This window comes from Amblyomma americanum, chromosome 3, assembly GCF_052857255.1.
Source record: "Amblyomma americanum isolate KBUSLIRL-KWMA chromosome 3, ASM5285725v1, whole genome shotgun sequence".
Classification (NCBI taxonomy): Eukaryota; Metazoa; Arthropoda; class Arachnida; order Ixodida; family Ixodidae; genus Amblyomma; species Amblyomma americanum.
In genome coordinates, this window is record NC_135499.1 from 164,638,050 (window position 1) to 164,660,222 (window position 22,173).

At 46.9% G+C, this 22,173-nt stretch overlaps 1 protein-coding gene across 5 annotated transcripts in view; it reads left to right on the top strand.

Annotated features, from left to right (window-relative positions):
• ctrip (E3 ubiquitin-protein ligase ctrip) overlaps nucleotides 1-22,173 on the top strand; it is a 102,840-nt gene that overhangs the window by 50,881 nt on the left and 29,786 nt on the right. For all 5 annotated transcript variants that reach the window (XM_077658626.1, XM_077658625.1, XM_077658628.1 and 2 more), the window contains exons 21-27: nucleotides 757-867; nucleotides 1,466-1,543; nucleotides 4,557-4,688; nucleotides 16,443-16,502; nucleotides 18,994-19,193; nucleotides 21,496-21,653; nucleotides 21,964-22,115. In XM_077658626.1, coding sequence (XP_077514752.1) covers nucleotides 757-867; nucleotides 1,466-1,543; nucleotides 4,557-4,688; nucleotides 16,443-16,502; nucleotides 18,994-19,193; nucleotides 21,496-21,653; nucleotides 21,964-22,115 — 891 coding nt within the window. The remainder of the gene's footprint in view (nucleotides 1-756; nucleotides 868-1,465; nucleotides 1,544-4,556; nucleotides 4,689-16,442; nucleotides 16,503-18,993; nucleotides 19,194-21,495; nucleotides 21,654-21,963; nucleotides 22,116-22,173) is intronic.

Below are 22,173 nucleotides of genomic sequence, written 5' to 3' on the forward strand. Positions count from 1 at the left end.
AAGCACAGATGTTTGTGCTAGTTTATAACTTTCAGGCTTGTTTTCTCGAAAGTGTTTTGAGCTTATCACCGTATTCGTGGAAAGCGTAGCACGGCAGTGGGTGCATGGATTTTTATCCTGTTTGTTTTGTTGTAACTGCTGAAGTGTGGTTTTCATCGAGACAGTCTCAGAACTAAGAGAGTCCCGATTTACACCACACTTCTTAGTAAATATTAAAAGCACTTGCAGACCCTTAGTCATGCTAGGCATTCCACGAGCAAGCAATATGTGAACAACATATAAAGTATGATAAAACAAAACCTGCTGAAGATATCATTGTGAAACTTCTTGTGATGCTATATCAAGCCACGCTGCCAAATTTCATCACTTCGAATTTCATCAAGTCGAAAAATAGAAAAGCTCACCTTCGATCACCTCATCCTGCTTTAACAAAGTTTCTACTGTACTATTATATTTATAGAGATTACTGAAAGTTTTAGAATCAATATGCCCATATCAGGTATTCAGCTTAACGCTTATTTCAGTCAACAGAAGATAACTGCCTCCTTAAATATCTTGCTTGAACCGTGCAACGTTGCTCTCTTGAAATGGAAGCTACTAGGGTAATAAGTGGCCTTACTGTACATCCATCTCATGCCATGCCATGAGCTTGAGGAAGCATTGTGTGAAAGGGACTGATGTCTCTATGTGTCAGTATATGAATAAATAATGCTTATTAGGGCTTTATGTTTACTTTTTCTTTTGTTCAAACTGCAGTACAATCCAGATGTGGTGTATGACCACGTGATTCCCTCTCCGGGCCCACTGAGTGCTCTTGTGCAGAAGCTCAATGCATGTGTGAGCCAGCTGGAACAGTTCCCTGTCAAGGTGAGGCTCATGGGGAAGCTGGGAAACGTTGTGCAGTTTGTAATGAGGGAGTAATTACTCACTGGCATCCACCCAAGTGCAGGCATACGGCGACAGTTTTGTTTTGACGGGTGGTTTATGCAAGCTACTACTTCTCTTTGCAGTTGTGCAGAGTAAAAAATGATGTTAGTAATTATTTGTGCTCTCTGACAGTGTCACCTGTGTAAGAAAAATTATGCAAAAGTAGGCATATGAATAGTGAATTTTCAGTTCAAAGCAAATACGAAGCTAATAGTTTTGTTTTGAATAGTTCACGATTCGAAATGCAGTAGCAGTAAAAAAAAAATGATGCCTGGTATCAGACTGATGTCTAACGCTGGTGCTCACAGTAGCATTCACCATGGGCTGTTGCTGTCAAAATGGCCACTTACGAAACCTAGATTCTTTGCTGTGCTAGTCATAAGACTAACATGCAAAATGTGTGATTTCCTGTTGTTACATGATTGGCCATGTGAAGTGCTACTTGGTTTTTGTTATTTTGTGATAGCATGCTTGTGAGCCTTGTTTGGATGTGCTTCACTTTTTTTTCACACTCTGCCTCCTCCCCTAATCCTTTAAGGTACATGATCTTCCTGGTGCTGTTGGAGGTGGCCGAGGCACTTCAGCACTCAAATTCTTCAACACCCACCAACTCAAGGTACATATATTCAGCTGCTGGTTTTTAGCAGCTGAACCTGCTGATAAGTGTGAAATTTTGCTGGAGTACATGCTGGTTTATAGATGTTACCATATTTACATGATTGTAAGTTCATTCGAATGTAAATTGACCTCCTTGTATCGCATGTCAGGAAAAAAAGGGGGTGGGGTTTTATAGGCACCTGCACCTGCCAGGCGCCTGCACCTACGGCGCTGCATTCAGCTCTACCAACGGCCAGTTTGGTATCCCGAGTGAGGTGTCTCCAAGCCTCAGCAGACTATTTTCCGTGACTATATGGCAATAGGCACCTGCACGCCGCTGCTTATAGAAGCCGGGTTCCATCTGCCTTAGGGCTGACAATTTTTTTTTTTTTTTAAGGAGGGAACTTAGTCAAAGGCATCAATCTTTTAATCGATTTGAAAGAAATTTTGGTGGAAACAAGCGTGAGGTGCCTGCCCAGTGCATTGCGCAGACATGCGTCTCTGCGCCCTCGAAATCAATCAACTTGAAGGAATGTTTGTTCACTTAAGTTTTAGCGGTTCCTCTTTCTTACGCAGTTGTCACCGACCAGCCGAAGCAACTTATAGCTGTAAGGCAGGCGTTGCAGGAGAATTCAAACATGCCGCTGCTGAGGCAGCTTTTTGCAGAGGAACAACACATTGTCCAAAACTAGTCACTCTCAAGCAAATAGAATGGAGTACCAAGCTGCAGGAAAGTGTACCCAAAATTTTTAAAGGTGGCCAAGTCAGACTGACTGGAAAAAGCCCTTATGAAATCTTCTTCTCACGAACAGTGATAAACTTTTACATTTCATTAGTGTGAGGTTAATTAATCTCATGGTGTCGTACATTGCGTGCTACGACAAAAGGCAAACAGTAATGGTTCTAAGATTTTTTTTTGACGGTACGTTCTATGTTCGTGCTATTTGGGGACTGCAGCCAGTGAAGGTGGAGTATGTGCTCAACCATTTTGGAGGCATTAATTTGGCCTGAATGACTTCTTGAGAGCCGAAGATTTGGGAGTGTGCGAAGACCTTCCTACTAGCGAAAACAATCAAGAAGGCATAATAGAACTGTTTAAATGGGACAAGCGATCGTGGCCCGAATTCTGAATGGCGCAACTTTAAAACCGAAGAAACAGGACTGTCCCGCAAGGTTTATTTACTTTGTGTAAGCTTGTGTAATGTTTCTGCTGAATATGTCTGTCTCTCAGATGCAGAAGCAGAAATGTGATAAAAACTTGTCATAGTAACTCCAGAGAACCTGGCCGAGCTCTTCATGAGCATCCAGAACAAAGCTCACTGGAAAGAAGAAAGGATTCCGCTTATAACTGGAACTAAGGTGGGCAGTCTTAAACTAAGAATTAATCAGAGATGTGGTATGATGTGACGTAATGGCCAGTAGCATGTCGTGTGACAACTACAAACATCCAGTGCCACCCTTTCGCTTTTTATCTGAAAGCTAGAAATAAAAAGTGCATTCATGAAGGTATGCCCTGCTTAGAAAAAAAGAAGGCAAAAAGAGAAACTGGAACGAAACAGCGCGAAAACACAGGACTATAGAAAGGAAGAACACAGACAGTGCTGTGGGCTACCCTATGGACACCATCAGCAGCGTGCACTACCAGCTTTTGAAATAGAAGCGTCGACCAGATCCCTCCAATCATTTCGAACGAAGTTCCGCGAAGATAGCTTCCATTCCATATGTGCATGGTGTTAGCCGATGGATAACACCATGCACATATGCTCCCAACATACTGAGCTCGTTGTGCAAAAAAGTAAATGGTCATCAGCAAAAACGGGTTGAATGCCACATAAGGCATGTGAGACAATGTGTGGAATGCAAAAGCAAAGTGATCTTAAATCCCTCTCTCATGCAGTCCCACTTATGGTGGGCAGACCGGTCGTTGCATTAGCTGTAGATTGAGAGAGCATGCAATTGAATTGAGGAATAGCAAAGTTGTTGCCATTCCCAAACACGTGACTACATGTGTTTGCATTCCTCATTTCGGGCAGTGCAAAGTGCTGCGCACTTATAGCAGCCAGATACAAAGAGATCTATGGAGCCTTTATCATCCACCACAGAGGAGGTGAATGCTTGAGCGAACCATCTCTTCACTTATCAAAGAAAGAAGCAGTTTTCTTAGATACTAACAAATGATATCAGTAGTGTGTTGTTTTTTTTTTATGCTTGCTTTCTGTATTTAATTCTCTCTTGCACGAAATACACCCAGTTGTAAGTCAGCGCTGTCTGTGTTCTGCCTTTCTGTAGTCCCGTGTTTTCACGCTGTTTTGTTCCAGTATCATGAACCAACTAGCCCAACAATCGTCCCTTTTCCAAAAAGAGAAAGTATTTGTTTTTCAGCAGCCTCAAGGCAAGGGGTGCATATTGTGCTCGATAGAAGCGCTTGAATATGATTGATTACCGAGCGTAGTAACGTTCTTTTTTTTTTTTCACTTGCTGACCCCAAAATTTAGAAGACTGAGAAAGATATCTTATCTTCGCGGAATATTTCACACGGCCAGCTGTGCGATACGGAATTGCAATGGAAGTACAAGCTCGACGCGTTCTAGAATCAAAATGTTTCCTTGTCACTTTTCGGTCAGGAAGATGCGTGTTTTAGGTGAGCTTGGTTTTAGGTGAATTCCAGTAAGTGTTATTGCAGCCAACAGCACAGCAATTTCTTGTACTCAATATTTATTGGTGCCTGAAATAACCTCACCGGCGTACCGCAAAAATTCTGCTTTGCTTACTGCTGCTCCGGCGAATTCGTCTTGCCGTCTCACTGAACGCGTGCGCCTTCTCACTGTGAACGTGCGCGTGTCGCTTCGGAGCTAAATCCGCACGGTGCCTATATGGTGTCCCAACATTCTTGTTTTAAATATGTTGTCTGTGTAGTGGTTACTCATGCACACGGGGACGTGCAAAGGCATTTTGGTCCTAGTGTGTCATTGCTTGTAGTGGGGATTTTCACGGGTTACTCATATTGTTTGCTTGATTGTTTATCTATGCAGTGCAACCTCCAGAGGCATCCATCATGTTCCAATTTGCGACAGTGGAGAGGGGGACCTGTAAAAATAGATCCTTTGGCACTTGTGCAAGCTATTGAGCGGTACCTGGTCATCAGGGGCTACGGGAGGATACGAGTGAGTTTTTTGTGTGCTTGTATACTTGCATGTGCTATTACACTCAATGTGAACTTCAATGCACAAAGTGTGTTCGGAGCATGGTTTTCTACACACTGCGGGCCCAGCGGTGTAAAAATTTATGCATTTAGTAGTCAAAGCAAAACTCAAAGAACAAAATGCATTTATATTTGTGCAAGCTGGGTGCTCTGTGTGAGGGCCCATTGATTTACTATAAAGTGGAAACCTTACTTGGTTCACTCTACACATGTTGCAACTCATAAGGTGTAAAACTATGGCAAAGATCTCTTCCAGGTGCCATTCTTTCACTGACTAAATTTAGCTTCTCGACACTGGGTTTTTTGGCGTCATTTTATATTACGAATTTTGTCTATATTGAACTATTTTAAGATTTTTTACCTGTTCATTATAGCAAGGTTTTATTGCATTGCATTTAGAACAAAAACGAAAAAGGAAAGAAGCTTAAGGGGGGATGAGGGTCTTGAAAACTTTTTTTTTATTTCTTAACATATCTTCCTGAAAATTGGCATGCAGATATATCTTTGAATGCTAATCCCAAATATATATTCAGATTTTATATATCTCATCTAGAAATGAAGATATGGCAAAATAATTTATGACACTTAGGTCTTTTCTTACGGGCCATTATGGTGATTTCTTAATTAAAAAAACTAGTTTTAAAGTAATGCTGTCATTCTTAAGGGCCCATTGCACATCCTAAAGCTAAAGAAATTTTTAAAAAGTCATCACATAGGTCATGAATGAATAACAAAGTAGGAAAAAAAAAACAATGTGGGAGTAATTAGCTTACATCTGACCTAATTGCTAGTCTATTGGGTTTAATGAAAATTGGAAAGCTTTAGGATGTAGCTGAGGTGTTGCTGAAAAAAATGATACCTACTTCAATAAAATCAGTCGATGCAAACATTATGAAAAGTTCCGTAAGGCAAAGGCATTTGATCGAAAAAGCAAAGCTGAGAAAATTGCATTCAAAGTTTTGCTTACTCTGCCATTTTTGTTTACTGATCATATGGAAAAATTTAATGCTTTAGCATGCCGCCCAGTCATTGCTGAACACAATAACACCAAATTTACAGAAATCTGTTCATGTAAAGATTATGAAAACCTCTGTATTGCATTGGCACTTGACAAAAAAAAAGCTCAGAAAATCATTTGCTATTTTCTTTGAATCTGCCACACATTCACAAAAGTCCTGGGCAGTAGTCCTGGGTGCTGTCAGGCTTGTGCTTCTTGGCCATCCTCTTCTTCACCTTTTCAGCATTGGTGTGACCCTTATCAGACCTGCACAGCCTCTGTTTATCTTTTTCAAGGCTCCTACCAATGAGGCAGCTCCCAGGCCTGTAACCAAGCTGTGCTGCAACAGCTCTGCTGGTTGTTGCCATTCCTTGGTTGAAGCGAGAAACTGCTTCTTGCGAGGTTAAAAACAGGACAGTGAGGAGTGTCTAATGCGAATGTTCAAGCTTCAGCTTAGAGCGCACAACGTCTTGGTGCTCTGCCAAGTTCGCCGACCCCCCCCCCCCCGAGCTCTCCTCAAAATATATATATAAAAAACAAATGATGTTATCAGCGGCGTCAGCGGCTTGGCGCGCTGCCAAGGTCCGCGCTGCGCGTGCTTGTCGAAGCGTTGAGCACGCAAGCTCGGTTCAGCCGCGTCCGTCGGCACGAAGCGGCGTGCGCAAACGCCGAAGTCGACGTTAGGCTTAGGTCAGCCGGCTCTGCCGCTTCCGACGACACGGAATTCGAAGCGGCTTGCAGCGTATCAAAAGTCGATATTTTCCACGGGCTTAGTCCAGGCACATCCACCGGCACTGCAGAGACTTGCGGTAACACCGAAGTTGGCGGCGATCGGCATTGTCCAGCCGCGTCCATCGGCGATGCTGGCGTCAACAGGGTTCGTTCAGCCGCGTCCACCGGCGAAGCTGTTGTTGGCGAGCTCAGTCCAGCCGCATCCACCGAGGGTACAGCAGCTTGCGGCATCACCGAAGCTGCAGTTCTCGACGATGCAGCGCTCTACTTATTCCATGCGCACGTCTCTTTTTGCCGACTGCTTTTCGCGTGCTTGCTTTCAAGCGCGCGTCTCGGGCCATCGTGAGACACGGAACAAAGACACCAGGCAGGCAAATACACGCAAAAGCACGAAATTCGAGGCTAAAAGAAGCGATTCAATAGCCAAAATATCTACAATAACGATAAGGAAAACGGCGGAACGAAAAATACTAGGAAACAAAGAGGAGCGCGAAAAATGACGGGCGTGCAGGCGAAAGCAGACGACAGGAAGGAGCCGTACAACGCGGCCGCGGGGGGCAAAGCATGCGTCACGGCCAATCAGAGGGCTGCGCCTCGAGGAGGCGCCGTTTTACCCAATCGGCGGCTGTCTCGCGACGCTTTCCCCGCTTGCGCACGGGTGCTGATAGCTCCGCTGTGCGAGGGTCTACAGCTTGCCGAAAGGCGCCAAATTGGAAAGCGGGAAACCAGCTTTCAAACGAGACCAAGATGGCGCCGATCGGTTCGCGTCGAGCGGAGCTACGGCAGCTTGAAAATGGGGCAAACCTTCGCGCTTGGCGTTCAATTTCGGCTCACCGACGTTTCTAAATTGCAGTTTTTTTCATACTTTGAGTTGGAATTCAGCTAAAATATTTTTTAGAGGCATAGTTGGGACATTAAAGACTTCAAAATAGCAATTTTTGAAAATTGCCATTTTTGACCATTTTTCGCGATTTCAAGACCCGCGTCCCCCCTTAAGTTCCTAAAGAATGCCCCCTTGTTCCCTCCATATCAGCATGTTCAGTAGACGATTACTGCAAATATTGGTGCTGAGCTGGAATAATTTACAGGCGTAAAATATGGTTTTTGTCATATTTTGCTTCATTATGTCACTAGTGTGCATTTCACTGTGAATAGTTTTCTGCACCGCTATTTCCACATTGTACTTTTTCCATGGCAGTTATTGGTTTGCTGCATAGTCTCCAGTTACGGGGGAAACGGGTCTTGGGACCAAAAAATCGCGAAAAAATAGACTTTTCAATTTTGTCATAGTTGGATATGTCTGATCATTTTCCATTTTAATTTCAAGTTTCATGGCTGAATACTGCGTAGTTTACAAGAAATCGACACGCAAAGGTGCAGTTTTGACAAGAGAGCTCGGAAAAATATAGAAAATGCCCGTTTTGCATCGCGTGTCGTGTCAAAAGTAGCAGGCGCAGCGAGGCGACTTTCGTCTCGTTTGAAAGAACGACGCTTCAGCTTTCTTTCCTGCCAGTACGTAAGGTCTACTGCGATTGGTCGCCGAGAAAAAGACAGAAAACAAGATATAAAATGCGGCAATGCTACTGGCTATTGGATGTCACGTGGCGAAATTCAAGCGCTTCATTGGCCGGCGTCATTTTTTTGAACGCTCTGTGCTCGTCTTGCGACACCATTTTGAGAAAGACCACCATGGCGCGAAACCGTATCGGAAGGTCACAGCGCGCATAAGTTTGGGAAAAAACATAAAAAAGGCCGCAGAAAGCCAGCGGAAGACACAAGTTCGTCGGCAATGATGTCAACTAGCAGCAGCGGAGTGCCTGAGCGTGGCCCGGTGGATGACTCGACCTTGCCAGCCGTTCCGGCGTTCGTTCCGAGTGCGGTGCACATCGTGGCCCCAGCGGGTGATGGAGAGCCAGAGGATGGTTTACTTCGCAAGCAGTGATTGGAACAGGGAATAACGAGGCACAGGAGTGCAATTTGGCGGTCGTGATAAGCACTTCTTTACCAGCTTCGGCGTCTGCCTTCAACATGGAGCAAGTTGCGGGCTCGGGCGAGATTGGCAGCAGCGGGTCAGAGTAGACACATTTCTGCCCAGCGCCGATCACGAGGAATTGCGAAGCACGCTGATGATAAAATCGCCAGTTTGGCAGCAATTTCTGCTACCTAGCGCAAGATGTGGACGCTAGCGAACGAGCAGGTAGACGCCAGCCAGCCATTGCCTGCGGAGCTACCGACGTAGTCGTAGATTTGGTGGTGATCGACAGACTGCTTCACAATAGTGTGCACCCTCGACCTCATTTTTGGAGCTTGCTAAGTGGCGGCAACCGCAAAAAGGTGATTGAATATTCACTATAGGCCTAATAAGCTGTTTGTTTCGGAAAATTAAGCGCTGTAATGGGCTTACATAGATTCAGAATGTTTCATTTCGTTTTTTGCGTTTTTCTGTTTCATTTTCTGCACCACCTTACACACTGCTGACAAGCTTTTCCCGGCTTTTGTTCGCGCGATTTTCACCATTCTTGTTTTATTTGAAAGCTGAATGATTGGGGCTTGCAATAAAACCATTAACAGCACTCTTAATAAAATGTGAAAATATTAAACAGCATGAAGAAAAATCACCCTTTTCCTTGCCACTTTTATGTGAACTTCAAAACATTGTAACTTTGGTTGCAGAAGGGCTAGAACAATGAAAGTACCCTTATTGCAAGTATTAATAATAGCAGAATCCACTGGGATAAAATTTATTTGAATCTGAATAGCCAATTTTTTCAAAAAGTTGTCAGAATAATTTTACTGAAATTCCTGAATTAATAACAAACGACATAATATACACAAAAATGGATACCATATTTGAAATCAGCGCACTAAAATACATAATAGCTGAAGTTTTCATTTCGTTAAGTCCAATATTAAAAAATTTTCTCTAAGACCCTCTTCCACCCTTATGTATTTACTCGCATAATGATTGCACTCTCGTAATGATTGCACCCCTGACTGTTGTCGAAAAATTGTTCTTTTTATTCCCCGCGTAATGGTCGCACCCTGAACTTGCCGCTGCGATTTGTTGAATGCTATGTTCGGCTTGCTCTGTCAGCCGCCATTTCTGTTTTGATGTCCCGCACTGCTACAGCGGCAGCCGCCTGTTCGTTTACCTGCAGTCATCCCGCAGCAAGCAAGTTCCCATAATTCTTCACAAAAATATAACAAAAGCTCGCGTTTGTCATTTTGAAAGTCGGCGGAGTGCTTTGGGTGGTCGTGTGTCTGTGTCGGTGCCGTTTCACCATGGGGTGCTATGCTAGTTTTACGGCAGCGTTCAAGCTCAAGGCTCTTGATTATGCGCTGGAGCATTCCAGTCGTGCTGCCGCAGGCATTTCGGCGTCGACGGAATCCAAATACGGTATTGGAGAAAGCAGCGTGAGAAGCTGATGGCTATGAACAATTGAGTGAGGGAGTAATAACTTTAATGAGTGTCCAGCAGGGTTTAGTGCGACCGGGCCTAGGTCTCCCATGTGGGGACGTCGAGATCTTGTCTCTTCGCCGCCTCGAGGGCCAGCTGGTCAGCCCAAAGTTGCCCGTTGAGGCGGACCACCTCGACAAGAGGGTTTTGAGATTAACACCGGTGAGGTGTGCCTTACACTGCCAGAGTATAGTTGACGACCGATTTTTCAGACCCTCTAGGCACCGCGAAAACGACTGAAAAATCAGGCAGTCCGGAAAATCAAATTTTACTGAAAAAAATCACGAACTTATAGCCAATATACCTGATGAAGAGGTCAGTTGTATTGCACAAATTCTAAAGCTCCTAATGACTAAACTTCGCCACGCAACATGTGCACAGACGACGGGCGGTCACTGCTTTCACGAGCTCGGCTGGCTGTGTTGCCCTTGGCATGTCACCGATGAACGCACGGGTTTGGACGAAGTCTAAACCAGAAAGTGAACACACCGCTGCGGGAACTGCGCTGTACCCGCAGTACGATGGGCCCGGAACGAGAACGTGAAGATTGCAAAGCAATAAGAATAGAGAAACAGCCAAAGCAGGCACTCTGTTGGCGTTGGCCTTCGTCATTAGGCCTAGCGACTGTAACCGAAATCGCTGCATCTGCAGTGGCTTGAATGAGAGGCGCCTTGCCTCTCATCGACACGCCACTTGTTTACGGTTTTACGCTAGAAAATTCAGGGTTGCGGTGCGTTTTGCCGCGGGTACGCTGACCTCGCTTTGAAATGCACCACCATTTCCTCCCGCACTCGTCGTCTCCGTGAAGCCGTATGCCTCCCACGCGCTTCGCTGCTACCTCTTTTTGTATTCGAGATGAAAGACTCGGCACAGATGAGTTCCGCGAACTCTTGACTGCTTTTCAAGTTCAGGCGGGGAAAGACATTCAAGAACAGCTCGAATTCGAAACCACGCGGGCGCAATGTGGTGACTCGTGCAGTATAATGAGGTTCCGATGTACACATTATATGGCACCTTGGAAACTGGCAGCGAGTGCGAACGAAAAATCCGAAAAATCGAACAGTCAGTTGCGGTGCGTCCAAAAATTTCAGGCACTCCTATACAAAGGCTCTTTGGGCCATGTCGTGGTGCCGCAAAAGAGTCCGAATAATCAAGCATGTCCGAATTTTCTGTCGTCGACTGTATGTGTCTAAGTGTGGCTACGTCTGTCTTGCAGACCTTGCACATGTTGGTGTTATATATTTCGGGGTTGTTTAAGTCATTGAAGGTCGTCAGCCTATCTCTGCCCCCATCTTCACTATGGCTCTCTCCAGCCCGGTTTACTATGAGACCTCATGCGACGGAACGAGTGACCTCGTTGAGGTTGGTGCGGTGAAGAGAGACGTCCCCCATGTGTGCGGGAAACCAAACTAGCTTGACCTTGTTGTCCGGTGAGCGTTTCAGGTTCTTGATTGTTCGGCCAGTTTCCACGGATATTCTCCCCTTGGCGTATTTCTTTATGGCTGTGCGTGAGTCGCTAACAATGACCCCGCAATCAAGATCAGACGTGGCGAATGCGATGGCTTATTCCTTGGCTACTGTGGCGTATCGGGACCGCTGGCGGAGTGGATAAGCGTTCCGGCAGTGTCGACGACCGCAACGGCGTATTGTCTATAGTCGATATTTGGCAGCATCCACGAAGCGCACTTTCCTCGCTTTTCCGTAGACTCGCAGCAGGGCCGCGGCTCTGGCCTGTTTTCTGCCTTGATTTGTGTTTTAATTGGGGAGATAAATACGTTTTCATTTAACCGCGACTGACTCAGTTCAAAGCCGGCAGACCCCACCCCGTTATTGCGTACCCTACCAAGCGCACATCGACCACGGTGGCCCTTGCTCTGACGGAACAAAGGAATGACACACTGGTTGACACAAACAGGCATTTATTAGTACAGCAACAACATTGCCAGCTAGCAACAAAACACTCTAAGGAATCGAGGTTGTCTGATTCATCAGCAAGGTCACGAGTGAATGTTCGCCCACGCAAGGGCAAGGGATACTCCGAGGCCGGACGGGACGAGATACGGGAGCGAGTCTCCCCGCCACTTCCTCGCCCCGCTGGCGATGAGCGGAGCCACGAGCGACACGTCCGCTCGCGCCGACAATCCGAGCCGAAGACAGTCGTGCTGGTCATGCTCTCTCCCATGCGCGAGCTGCAAGCTCTCTCGCGTTGCGACACTGGCGCCCTCTCTTGTTAAGGTAACTAACCAGGGAATGTGCGCCTCCTCGAGGCGAAACTGCTGCTGCTGCTGCACGGTGCATCGCGGGAAAGCAAACCACAAGGGGAAACTGGGGGGCTGATTCCCCACATCGCCCAAATCTTAAATAGACCCTCGAGCCTGAAAGTACAGGCTGTGGAGGAGTCTCCTGGGCTTCATGCACTTGAGGCAGCTCTTGCAGCAGAGGTCACGCCGACAGCGTCCACGCAGCCTTCCACGGTGTTCTGAAGGAGGCGTGAAAGTCTCCGCTGGGACGACTCGCATGGCCCGTGGACTCCGTGTCCGCAGGCCCGCGAAGAGAAGGCCAGTTGAAAACTGCAGGCCAGGTTTCTGCAGTAGTCGCCAGGGCAAAGCCGGAGGTGATTGCTGACTAGTCCCGCCACAGCTGCCCCGGATGGATTCGGCAATCGGGGTACAGGCCGCTCCGTCGCACCAGGCGGCAGCGCGATGATGCGCACCGGACAGTAAGCCTGGGTGGCTCCACCGGATTTGCAAAATTGCTGAAATGCTGTCGGCGTGCCTTTAACGTATGTCACGGGAGCGGAAACGGCATCCGCAAGAGTCTCTTGGCATGATGCTTAACTCACTAGCAAAAGCGTGTCGGGCGGCTGTGCAAACGCAAAGTTTGAGTGAACAAAGCCCTTTCTTGAGTTGCCGTCGCGGTGGCTGAGTGGTTATGGTGCTCGGCTGCTGGCCCGAAAGACGCGGGTTCGATCCCGGCCGCGGCGGTCAAATTTCGGTGGAGGAGAAATTCTAGAGGCCCGTGTACTGTGCGATGTCAGTGCACGTTGAAGAACGTCAGGTGGTCGAAATTTCCGGAGCCCTTCACTACGGCGTCTCTCATAGCCTGAGTCGCTTTGGGACGTTAAACCCCCCATAAACAAACTTTCTTGAGTTGAACGAGACTGCTCAGTTCGTGCCAGGTTAAAAAAAACAGTGGGCAGCAAAGTGCCCCCCCCCCCCCCCCCCCCCTCCACCCCAGCACCACGGTCCGGTAGTTGTGCCTCTTCTGATGTGGTGCAGGCAGCTCCGAAAAGCATTGGGCGTGACTACCACTGACAACGACCGTGAACAAAACAAACACCCGAGACAGGTTACGTGCAGGCGGCCGCGGTGAGACATCAGCTTTGTGGGGTGGTCCTACCCTGCTCACTGCATGAGGCAGCTTCTGAGCGGTCGGCGCCCACTGTATCGGACGGTGTCGGAGTGCCCGGTGCCGAGCTGCAATACCAGTGAGCTCGTAGCGGCACCCGTGGCCCCAGGCCACCTGGCTCCTGGAGCCGTGACTCCCAGTGTCGAAAGAGAGGCAGCTGAGAAAAATATATGCAGAAAACCACCCACGCGGCTTCCGTACTCACTCACTTCGGGCTTGCCAACTCCACGTGCGCTAGGCCTCGCGCTCCCTAGATGCGTACCAAGTTGTTCTCTTTAAGGAACTCCAGGGATAACTTGACGAAAAACATGCTGAGCATGTCGAAGAGTTCAAACATAGTGCAGTGCAATGTACCATGCACTCAAAAAAGCATGCCGCAAGGCCTAGTGATCAAAATTCACTCTAGGCTTAGCAGTTGTCAAGTCCGGACAAGGAGCGTTCCTCGAACCGAACAGACAGTCGTCCAATGTTCCAAGAGCAGGCCCCACATTGGGCGCCAGATGTGTTGTTTTAATTTGGGAGATGAATACGTTCTTTCCATTTAACCGCAGCTGACTCGGTTCAAAGCCGCCAGACCCCACCCCGTGATTGTGTACGCTACCGAGCGCACGTCGACCACGGCGGGCCTTGCTCTGACGGATCAAAGGAACGACACACTGGCTGACACAAACAGGCATTTATTACTACAGCAACAATAATGCCAGCTAGCAACAAAACACGCTAAGGAATCGAGGTCATCCGTCTCACCAGCAATGTCACAAGCGAATGCTCGCCCACGCTAGGGCAAGGGATACTCCGAGGCCGGGCGGGACGAGATACGGGAGCGAGTCTCCCCACCACTTCCTCGCCCCGCTGGCGACGAGCGGAACCACGAGTGACACGTCCGCTCCCACCGACAGTCCGAGCCAAAGAGAGTCATGCTTGTCATGCTCTCTCCAGCGCGCAAGCTGCAAGCCCTCTCTCGCGCTGCAACACTGGTGCCCTCTCTTGTTAGTTAGGGTAACTAACCAGGGAATGTGCCCCTCATCGAGGCGAGGCTCCTGCTGCTGCACAGTGGTTTGCGAGAAAGCAAACCACAGGGAGAAACTGCGGTGCTGATTCCCCACAGATTATACGTCGTGTGTACGTTTTGCGGGACTGGAGCAACTTGGATGCCGTCCCTGATGTTCCGCGGGATTATTTCCTTGTGTGCGTGTAACTCGCCAAGCTTTCCGCAGACCCAAAACGCTGCAAAGGGCTTAACGCACTAGCTCCTGTTGGACTACTCGCTTCATGCGATGAAATGGGCTTTCTCTGTGGCGGTAGACGTCGTCATGCCAGCAGCTCCCATCAGCGTATAAAAGCAATGTGATAATTTTACAATTTTGTCACCAGGATCCGCGAAAAGAGTGACTACCGCTTATCGCAAATAGGGAATTCCGATCAAACTCAACTGACCTTCAACATGAGCCGCAGCGGTTGCTGAGTGTTTATTGCGCTTGGCTGCTGGCCCGAATGACGTGGGTTCGATCTTGGCCGCAGCGATCGAATTTCGACGCAGTCGAAATTCTAGACGCCCGTGAACTGTGCGATGTCAGTGTACGTTAAGGAACACCAGGTGGTCGAAATTTCCAGAGACCTTCACTATGGCGTCTCTCATAGCCTGAGTCGCTTTGGGACGTTAAACTCCCATAAACGATGACCTTCAACATGCTCTGAAACACAACGGCCAACGAGAAGGGCGTTCGGAGTGTCCTCGTGAAGACATCGGGTGCAGAAAAGCAGCGATGAACTGTCGTGCTTGCTGTGACGGCCGACGGGCGGAAGCTGCCACATATTTAAACGGAAGACTGTTCCGAAGGGAAACTTTCCCCATGGCATCCATGTTTGTTCTCAAACGAAAGGCTGGATGACTGTAGAACTGATGGTTGACTGGATAAAGACTGTTGGGAACGAAGCCCAGGGGCGCTTCTGCTTCCCTTGCTTCTTGTTTTGGACAGCTTCAGAGGCCATCTTTTGGATAGCATACATGCTAAGCCTAAAAAGCTACGCATGGACATTGCAGCGATCCCGGGAGGTCTGACGTTGTTGCTGAAGCCTCTTGACGTGTCACTGAACAAACTGTTCAAGGACAATGTTCGAAGGCTCTACGCAGAGTGGATGGCGGCTGGCGAACATGATTTGATGCCGAGCGGCAAAATCAGTAGACTGTCCGTGGAGGTGCTTTGCTCGTGGATTGTCGATGTGTTGAGCGGTATCCCCGACCAGGAAGTGGTCTAGAGTTTTAAGACCGGCATATCCAACGCTCTGGATGGAATGGAAGATGACTTTCTTTGGGACTGCGAAGATGCTCCCAGTGATGACACTGCCATTGCCGTTTCCAACAACGAATCGTGCTGCAACGACAGTGAGGATTCAGACTTGGGATTAAGTAATTTTCGAATGAGAAAAAATAAAAGGACAATGTGCAGTTCATGTGATGCTTGTGTAATGTGCGAGTTTATTACAAAGGTAAGCCTTACTCAACTTTTATTTTTGGTTATGATCGTGGTAGCTATTGTAAGAAGCCTAACCTGCAGCTTGTTTGCATTTTCGATGCCCAAAAATTTTTGTGGAAAATTTACTCCGCATAATGATTGCACTCCTAAATTTGCTTCAATTTAAAAAAAAAGTGCAATCATTATGCGAGTGAATTAAGTATAGAAGCACTGCTTGCATTTATGTAGGAGCATGTTGCAGTCGCATACCATCATCTAGTAGCAAAGGCTGCTTAATATTTTGTGAGGCATGCTGCACGTCACTTTGTTGCATGCTGTGAAGAGCATACACTCTTACAGGACACTGCCTCAGGCATTCTGGGGGCTTCTTTTAGAGTTTGGCTACGTAGCTGAAGTGTGGCTTTTCCTTGGAATAAGTCTTAATTTTAACTTTAGCTGAACCTTGCTGCTGTAGCATTGTAATTTTCAAAGTTGTTTACACGTGCCAAAATATGAAATAACATGTTGAATATTACCATTTCAAAACTTGCATTTTTCCTGTTTATGGCCATTGTAATATGGAGAACTGTGCTCAATATATGTGCAGTTACAATCCAGTTGCCTGGATTATAGCGTAACTTAGTCTGTGACTTTTCAACTTTGCAGGATGAAGATGATGGTGGCAGTGATGAAGAGAATTCTGATGAGGACATTGACGATACTATGGTGCGTTATTTTTTCTGGCTTCTACAGCCTTCTAGTATCTATGTGGAGTGTTCATCTCTCGATGCATGTGCTGTTCAGTATCAGTGTGTGTATTCTGTGTGATGTGCATTGAGTTCATGTGTACCCATGCATCTTAGCATCTGGCCGCCGCGGTGGCTCAGTGGTTATGGCGCTCTGTTACTGTCCCGGAAGATGCGGGTTCGATCCCGGCCGTGGAACCCTGATTGTGTGTCCCCCCCCCCATTTATTCGACGACCCTCATTTTACAACAAATTGGCGCGAGCCTGGCGAATCTCCTCTAGGGATAATGCATTAAAAGCCTAAATTATATGACTGAAAAATATGCATGCCCCTCTTGGTATGACGGCCGGTGAGGACCGTCCACGATGAGAGACGTCGGCCGAGCACGTTATTGGCAGACGTGACGTCAACCAAGTTGGTTCCAAATCAGAATCAAGGAGATATGCGTGCAACAATGCAATGAGCGCATGACTGCCCGTAATGACCTTTGTGCTGAAGACTCTGACTCGGCAAGTGCGACCCACAGCCATCGGTGCAAGGCGGCTCGGCTCGCCTGGCCCGTTTTTCCATACGCTTCCCTAGGGAAATCAACTGTATGTTCATACCAGTATGAAGTTATTGTAGAGGGGGTAACAAGATTAGGCATCTCTATGATCTTCGGCGGCTAGTTTGGAAACACTTTCTGCTGCGGCTTATTGCAGAGCACATTAGGCCTAGCAACACCAAGCGAGAGACGTGCTCTTACCTGGCGGGCTGCACATCGCTACAGAAAGTGCACTGCTGACGCATCGCGTCGCAGGTGAAAATCGCGGGTTTTTTTTCTTTATGATGCGAAATCCTAGTGCAGGCACTGCTGCCTGCTGCCGCGGAGTGACTGTGGTGCTAGAAGAAGTCTGAACAGCTAGCCCGCCAAAACGTTATAGCTGAACAGAAAGACATGTTGCTAGCATGGCTTTACTGCGCATCGCCAAACATCTGCGCAAGTTCAGAGAAGCCAGATTTCTGGTGCGTCATCCAAATTGTCGTTTTTGACGTGCATATGACTTCTGCATAACGTGCAGCGACAGGAGCGCTCGCACATTTCGTCTAGAGGCGCCTCTTTGGCACCGATAAGCCTGGCTGCGCATGGTCTTGGAACTAATTGTCGCAAAACAGAAACTGGCATTTTTATAACGAGCAGGAAAAATAACTAATTTTTGAGAGCTGTTGTAGCAGACGCGTTTATTATGTGAATGCGTCACTTATTTCAGAGTTACTATTCATACTTATTTGAGATTACTATTCATTGGGCAGACGGAGTGAGCTTGAAGGCTGGCCCTTCTGCCCACTGACTTCATCGGGGTAGGGGATGCGCAGTGAGGTGTGTCGCTTTGAGGTGTGTCGCGAGCTACTGCGACAAATTTTTAAAAATTTCTAAATTATTATTGGATTAGATTAGGAAGTTTGCAGGCATAGGGTGGGCGCAGCTGGCAAAGGACAGGGTTAATTAGGGAGACATTGGGGAGGCCTTTGCCCTGCAGTGGGTGTAGTCAGTCTGATGATGATGATGACCCACAAAGACCTTCTCTGCAGATCTGTTACACTTCAATATGCCCATTGAAATAATTTCTGGGTCTCTCTAACTCTGTTGCACCGATGATCGAGCAATAGCTTTTTTTCTTGACTTGTCTGCAGCTGCTATATGTACACGGATTAAGTACTCACTAGCAAGTTTTAACCATTTAACCTGGGTCAGAATAGTCCATGTCAAATATAGAGGTTACTATCGTGTTGGCCATAGTCAAATTAGTCTGTATATTGATTTCGGTCCAAATATATGGTCAAATTTCAGTGGTTGAGGTAGGTCAAATTTTGGTTGTGGGGGTGGACCAATGTTGGTAACGACCTGGGCCAAATTTTGGGACACCATTGCATTGGCCATAGACAAAGTATGCTTTGGCGTCTGACCTGAGGCTGTTGCTTTGAAATCGCCATGTCTGAAGGTAATTTCAATGTCAGATGAACTACTGAACTGCAACTATATATTTGCAGTTAGAGCTATCGCTCTAAAAGATCCTGGAAGCAAGCATGCCAAGCAGCTCTGTGTGGCTACAGTTTCTGGAAATGAGGGAGATGGGATTGCGGACACCTATACATGAAAAGTTTAACTTATCCATCTTGTTTCCTCTTGTCAGTTAGGAGCATTATGCAGTATTTGCTGTTAGGCGAGTTGGTTTGTTTCCATGCTTGCAGGACACAGTGAAAGAGGCAAACCAACTCACCCAACAGCAAGTGCTGCTGAAGTGTGCTTATGGGCTGTTTACGGCAAAAAAATTTTTAGAAAGACTTCATAAATAAAATTCAAAATTTTCACAATTTCAAAGCCTCGTTTTCCTTTCAGGATGACCCCCCCCCCCCCCCCCCCCACCCCCACCCCTCTTCTTTCTGTGCTCAGCTTGAGTGCAGCAAGTGATGGTGTTTGTTCATGCAGGCTGCCATGATGATAAACCAGGGTCAAGCACGGCACAAGCTGCAGTTCCTGATTGGGGACCACCCGCTACCGTATGGCATGACAGTGTACCAGGCCATTCGGCAGTACAGCGGCGCCAGCCCTGATGGCCATGAGACGGACACAGAGTCTGAAAACCCAATGGGCTATGCGAACATTTGGGTGCAGACTCACACAATTTGGTGAGTGCCATGCACACCACAGCCCATGCAGCTTTTCCTGTAGTGATCTGGTTGCTGCCTGAAAATAACTAAGGTAAAGAGCTATTCTTGCATGCTTCCTAATTTTTTCTTTTTCTTGGCTTCATCTGCACGGCAACATGCTGTAAACATAATCTGATTACCTGAAAAAGTTGTTTGACCTTCCTAACACTAATTTTTTTTTAGCAAATAGTACCAAAATGGTCATTTAGTACCCGTGCTGCCATCTGTCGGCAAACCAAGAAAATGCTGTGGACAAGCTAAACTCTCCTTATACCGGACGCAGTGTGCCAGAAAACGCATGACAAGCTGGACTCGTCATGAGCGAGCAATAACTGCGTATGACAAGTGTAGCTCATGCAAGTAGGTTAGGGGAATGTCTTTTTGCTAGGCATGTGCGAATATTCGACGGTTTCTATTATTTGGTCGAATAGTTCAAGTATTAAATATTCGGTTTGATCCGAATATTTGGTATTCAAAATCTCAAAGTATTCATCTCGAGTGAATAATGTTTCTGGAACTCTTGCTGCGTGTGGTTTCAGTTCATCATATTTCCTCTGGTATGGCACTGCATGAATTTAACTCTCAGAATCGGCTCAGCCGCCACAAACTTGTAGTAGTGCCTAGCTCGCGATAACTAGTCTAGATGTGACTACTTCGGGGTCTGCCCGTGTGGCGGGGCGCAACGACCGCTCATTCTAGCGCCCATTCGATAATTCGAACTTCGATTCTGGGTCCTTGGAGTAAGCCTTCATTGCAGAGGACAGCTTTGAAGGCACTTCACAAGTTCTTGAAGGACTCAGGACTGAGTGCGAGATTGTGAACTATCAGTGTGAGCCCTGTGTACCCTTCAAGTAATGGCCAACGGACATGTGGAAAAGTGATCATCTCCCTTTACTCTCGCCCCTTTCTATCTCTCCCTCCGTTCCCCTTACCACGTGTAGGGTAGCATACCGGGTGCTGCTTAGTTAACCTCCCTGCCTTTCTGTCTCTCTCTCTCTCTCTCGCTTCATTTGAACAATTTTTCAGCCCCCTTTGAGTTGGAATTAACGAGCTTTTGCTGTATTTGCAGATGCCTACATTTTGCCATTGGCTTTAGAAAAGAAAATCATGCAACTCCTGTGCAGTTTTTGTTCCACTCATTTCAGCAATGGGCTTGTGTATTTCTTGTGCTTTATTTTGTTTGGTTTTGAGCTGCGCAACATTTTTTTGTACATTGCATCATTAAAATTCTGGGATGTTCTAAGGTTGTAGTTGGCAAAAAAAATGACAAAAGGGAAAAAAAATGACAAAGAATTCAATTTGTATCGCAACTGGTGTAAGTGTCCTCATTAGCATACCTGCCAACTCTCCCGAATTGCCCGGGAGACTCCCAAATTTAGACTGACCCTCCCGACCATGCATTTCGAAATAGCGACTGACGACTCGGCGATCAGCCTCAAGAAATGATCCCATGAAGCATGATCGTTCAAACACACTTTTATCTACTGTATATACAGTCAAACCCTACTACAACAACTGCCAGAAGAGCGAAATTTCCGCTACAACGAAGTATTACTTCAGATTCTCCGTCGGCAAACCATACACGGCAAACCAAACATCGACTGGCATAGCACAAGCGGCGGCGTGAGGAGTCAGTGTGGCAAATGCAATGTGTCGTTGACGCTGTCCTATGACAGCGCTACGTTCAAATGGTGCCCTCGGGGTGATCGATGTGTGCAGCTATCATGCACAGCAGTCGAGAACGCCCATTGCGCCGCCGCTATCTTCGAGGGTGTTGCGGGAAATCTCGCCTCCTGTCAACAAAGCCCACATGGTCATGGGTGACGGAGTTCGATATATCCATTTTATATCCAGCCTTGTTCGAAATAAAAAATTAAAAACACATGCATTTTTCGGCGTGATATAGAAAGTGTTCGATATACGCAATAATTTGATACATCCGTGTTTGATATATTGAGGTTTGGCTGTATTGTGTTCTCGTGAATTTTTTCATTGGCTGGTCAGCAGGCATGTATTAGACATGCTTTGAAGGCAAATCTTAAATGCTAGTGCTGTTCGACTGCATCAATCTCTTGGGTAAGTCAACTTGACTCGGGCAAGGGGAGTCTGGTGAGCCGTAGGTCTGCCATGAACACTTTACAAAAATCTTTTGGTTTGAATGCAACTGCAAGATCCTTAGTGTGGCTTGGTTATTGTGAATTTGCATTGGTGCCTTGCCTTCTTATGCGGCCCAGCATTATAATACTTGGTGGAGTCAATGTGTGGTTGTCGCTTTTGGCAGGTACCGTCCTGTTCCTGAAGATGATCGTAGTGGAGCAGCCTCGAGTTCGTCAAGCCGTGCAGGTCAGGCATCGTCAGCCCCAAGCCTATCTAGTCGCCGAAACAAAAGCTCTTCGGGCTCCAAATCTGCTGCCAAAAAGAAAGATGATCTCTGGAATGGTAAGTCCAATTTCTTCATATAGTTCTCTTTTCTCGTAGACGGGCTGACGTAATGTTCACATGAATGGTCTAGCTGCCGCTGTTATTGGGAAGGGTTGTTTCAGCTTCTAGCTTTCAGCTTTTTTTTTTTTGCATGTGTGCGTGCGTGCGTGTGTGTGTGTGTGTGTGTCGACTGAAATCTACCAGTCAGAGCAGTGTATTACGATGTGTGCCCCTTATATACATTTGCAATTAGAATGTTTTTGCAAAAGTAATCATTATTGCAGGTTGAGTTCAACATTTCTCTTTTTGTCCACTTCTATTTATGCAGAGGGAGTTGTCCCCGATACAGTCTCTCTACTGCACCAGCACCTCAGTGCCACATTGCCAGAGTCGGTCACTATTCAAGACCCGTCTCTGCCTGTGATTGCCTTGCTCAGGGTTGTGTATGCTCTGTCACAGCATTGGGGTCATCTCTATGAGGTATTTGCCATTTATCTTGGCCTGCTCTTTGTCGTGATAAATATTATACTCACATATG